The sequence below is a fragment of the Sinocyclocheilus rhinocerous genome, unplaced genomic scaffold (assembly GCF_001515625.1).
Source record: "Sinocyclocheilus rhinocerous isolate Xijiao unplaced genomic scaffold, SAMN03320098_v1.1 scaffold2240, whole genome shotgun sequence".
Taxonomy (NCBI): Eukaryota; Metazoa; Chordata; class Actinopteri; order Cypriniformes; family Cyprinidae; genus Sinocyclocheilus; species Sinocyclocheilus rhinocerous.
In genome coordinates, this window is record NW_015630383.1 from 84,612 (window position 1) to 88,614 (window position 4,003).

Below are 4,003 nucleotides of genomic sequence, written 5' to 3' on the forward strand. Positions count from 1 at the left end.
GGAGCATGATTTAAATGTAGTCTAACCGAGTAAAGTTTAAATAATAAATAATACAATTCATAAACCACATAAATAGTTTAAGGCACACTGAAAAATGGATGAATGTATTAGCCTTAGATACAAAATATCAAACCAAGTGCCATCTGCAAACAAATTATGCTAGAGCTCTTCTCAGAACAGTTTTTTCTTAGGCATTTTAAAATGATTCTGATCGAGTGTAAACAGGTGTCAAAGTAACAAAAGATCTTCACATTACCATTTTGCACAAAGTTTGATAAAGTACATTTATTTGTATTATTTATTTATTCAAAAATGTTTTTTGTTAATTTTAAAAATAATATTATTATAATATAGTATATCCCTATGACAAGCTGTTTGAAGAAGAGATATATTATAATAATTTATATTATATTAACATTTTTATCTTTTTTGTGAAATATTTGTTTGTACTATTTAAAAAAAATGTTTTATATTAAATTCCATTTGGATTCTATTATTTCGGTATCTGATGCATTCTTAAATGTGACTTAATATACTTAATATAATACGCTGTTAAATAGTGCTAATATACTTTTAAGGTTCCTTTATAAAAATGTGTTATTAAGTAACTCATACTCAACTCATTATGCCATAATTCTGCCATACAGCAGAATTGATTTCCTTTAAATGCATCAGAGAACAAATTCTGGAGGACTTTTTTAGGACTTTTTGAGAAGAAACTAATGAAAGAGGGAGGGTAAGAGAGCACAGTCTGAAATTGTACAACACACACACACACACACACACACACGCACACACATACACACACAACCAGAATAGAAAAACAGGTACACACACACACACACACTGATGTCCTGTCAGGCTGGACCTTCACTGTTTGTGTTGTGTCAAAGAGGAATATCAGGTCCCTGCTGAATTCCAAATTGATCTGTCAGGATGCTTGGGCCTAGTTTTCCCACCCCCTCCTCTCTGCTGAAGAGTCATCTTGGCACTTTTGTGAGTCTCAGGCCTCTCCCTATCTGTCAGCAGAGAGAAATCCCAGTTAGAGGCCACCGGCTGCAGTGTTCAGCACTTTCTCTGTGACCTTGGCACAAGGGCCACCGCAGCTTCTGCAGGGACCGGACCTCTGTATAACAGAGCGATGCTGTGTGCACTGTGCAGGGCACCGGCCCGAGAGGAAGCCTCTGTCATTGTGTCAGCATGACTGAAGCTGGACAGGTAAAATTATGGTGCCCGTATCAAATTTAAGCACTGTGCTGCTGAACCAGTGAAAAAAAATACATGCAAGCATTTCAACTAACTGACCTGACAGGAAGTTGATTCATGGGGAAGATGACAGGGACCTCAATCCCTGAGGAGAATGGCACTTTTTTGCTGATGCATTACACTAAAATTCCAATTCTATCATGAAGGAAGCAATGCAAATCACACAGCTTTTTAGTCATGAATTCCATAATTTATTTTCATCTCACATAGTTGCTAACATCATTTTTTTGAGAAATAGAAGCACCAGGGGAAGTGAATCTCAACCCCTTATTCACTGATTTCGGATCAACTGTGCTTTATATGTACTGTAAATGCAATGTCATACTTTTCATGAATGTAAAATATGGATGGATGATTTTTTTTTCTCACTCTTCCATTCCCAAACATCTCACATTAAAGGGATCGGACATCCTTTAAAACAGTCCACGCAAAGAGTTCATGGAATTCATATCTCATGATAAGGATTACAATATACTATAATATGTATATATCTATGTACACATATGGCACTTGAATACATAAAAGCAATATATCTGTTTTCCACAAATGAAAGCAATGGCCGCTTTGGTGTCAAAAATAAATAAATAAATCCAATACATTAATAAATAAATAAATAAATACAAAAGATAGACAGTTAAGCGTTATGCAGCATTGGCCAGTTCACCGGCTACTGATCTGCAAGTCAGCTTAAATATAACGGAACGCTAACTTACGTTAAGGTCAGTGGTGCAAGCACAGGCAACCAAATCATTAAAGATGCCAACCTATCTAAGCCAGAAGAGAGATATGATTCATATAGTACAGATAAACATATGTGAACTGCGGTGTAACTAGTTGCGGTGAGTAAACTGAAACACATGTGCGAGCTAAAACCAGAATGAGAATACAATATAATGAAACAAAAGACCTTCACAGCACAATACAGGTTCAATTTGGCTTCTTTAAATCCATATTTAGTGCAAAACATATTTCGGGTTCAGCTGATCGTGTGAACGAAAAAACAAATGTCGAAAACTCATTGCAAGCTTTCCGTTCTGACCAATAAAAAAGTTGCATCAGTGCCCTTCAGTAACTGATAAGAAACAAACGTTTGGTCCGTTTGTTCTGGTTGTCCATAACAGATAAACAAAATCCATCTACCCCACCATGAAACAGGTGAGATGAACAGTTCATAACATAACGTTTCTTGTATATAATTGAATGCAACCTGGTCCTGGGGTCCTCCAGAAATGCATTTTGGATGCTATTGGGACCCAAATATGAAAATTCTGTCATGACTCACCCTAATGTTGTTCTGTAGACCACAAATGAAGATATTTTGAAAAAAAAAATCAATGGGGTCCAGTGTTATCCCATTGACTTTCACTGCATGGACTAAAACATTGTTCAAAATATCTTCTTTTGTGTTCCACAGAAGAAAGAAAGTCATATAGATTTGGTACGACATGAGGTCGAGTATGACAGAATATTTCATTTTTGAGTGAGCTATTCGTTTAGAATAGAGGCTCCAAGACTTCAACTGTGTGTTAACTTCAAAATGTGCATCCTGAGGTCTTCCAGGATTGAGCACCTCTGCTCTGATGAACTACTGATGAAGGAGCATTAGACATAGGCAGAGTCACTCGACTGGGTGCGGCCGAAATTCGGCATGCTCATCCGCGGTAAGTCCTTGTTTCTGATCTCGTATATGGACTTCCTCCTGGCCTGAACCCCCCTCACCGCCGTTTTAATTTTCCTCCAGCCCAGGTGATTGAGTTCTGCAAGGTTGAGCACCACGCAAATCCCACTGACCGCAAACATGAAGACGAGGAACACAGTTTTCTCAGTGGGTCTCGAAACGTAGCATTCGACGTCTTTGATGCAAGGGTAGCGATCGCACTCGTACACGGCAGGAACGTTGAATCCGTACAAGAAATACTGCCCCACCAAGAAGCCGATCTCCAGCGCGTTCCTGAAAACCACCTGAATGATGTAAAACCTTGAGATGCCCTCTTGTCTTCTCATTTTAGATTTGGTAGTTCTCATGGCTGAACTGGGGATCTCTTTCACTTCCAAACAGTCAGGCTCAGATTCTTTGGTGGAGTTTTCCGTTTTCTGAAGTACTCCGTTCACGATGGTGTTTTTGATCTTTTTGCTGTCGTCTCGTTTCATTGAATCGGGATCTTTGTCAAGGGACAGGTAGACCATGGAGTATCTCCGCTCCTTCTGTTTGGCCGACTGATGCACCGAGTATGTGATGAAGCACAGACTTGGTGTGCAAACCATGATGATCTGGAACACCCAGTATCTGATGTGAGATATAGGGAACGCTTTGTCATAGCAAGCTTGGTTACAGCCTGGCTGTAAAGTGTTACACACGAACATGGACTGCTCGTCGTCGTACACGGTCTCTCCTACTATTGCAACGATTAGAATCCGGAAGATCACCACCACTGTCAGTAGGATCCTAAACATAAGGACATAAATATTTTAGTTCATAGAATATCTGCTACGGTATTCTCAAGCAGTTAAGTCAAAACAAGCAAAGGAATATAAAACACTTAAAAATTGCAATAAATAACTAACTAACTAACTAACTAACTAACTAACTAACTAAATAAATAGATTAATTAAAAAAATAAATAAATACAAATAAAAAATGGGCATTTGTGGTTGCTAGAAATTCTAGAAAACTCTAGAAACTGTAAAAATACTTTGACAACACTTTATTTTAAGAGTGCAAATTCTGCACCACTAT

The 4,003-nt window shown here is 38.1% G+C and overlaps 1 protein-coding gene across 1 annotated transcript in view; it reads right to left on the bottom strand.

Annotated features, from left to right (window-relative positions):
• Positions 1-2,635: 2,635 nt before the first annotated feature.
• The window catches only part of LOC107740303 (gap junction delta-2 protein), a 3,791-nt gene continuing 2,423 nt past the window's right edge, over positions 2,636-4,003 (bottom strand). The window contains exon 2 of the mRNA XM_016552685.1: positions 2,636-3,712. Within this exon, the coding sequence (XP_016408171.1) occupies positions 2,869-3,712 (844 nt within the window). The 3' untranslated portion in view covers positions 2,636-2,868. The remainder of the gene's footprint in view (positions 3,713-4,003) is intronic.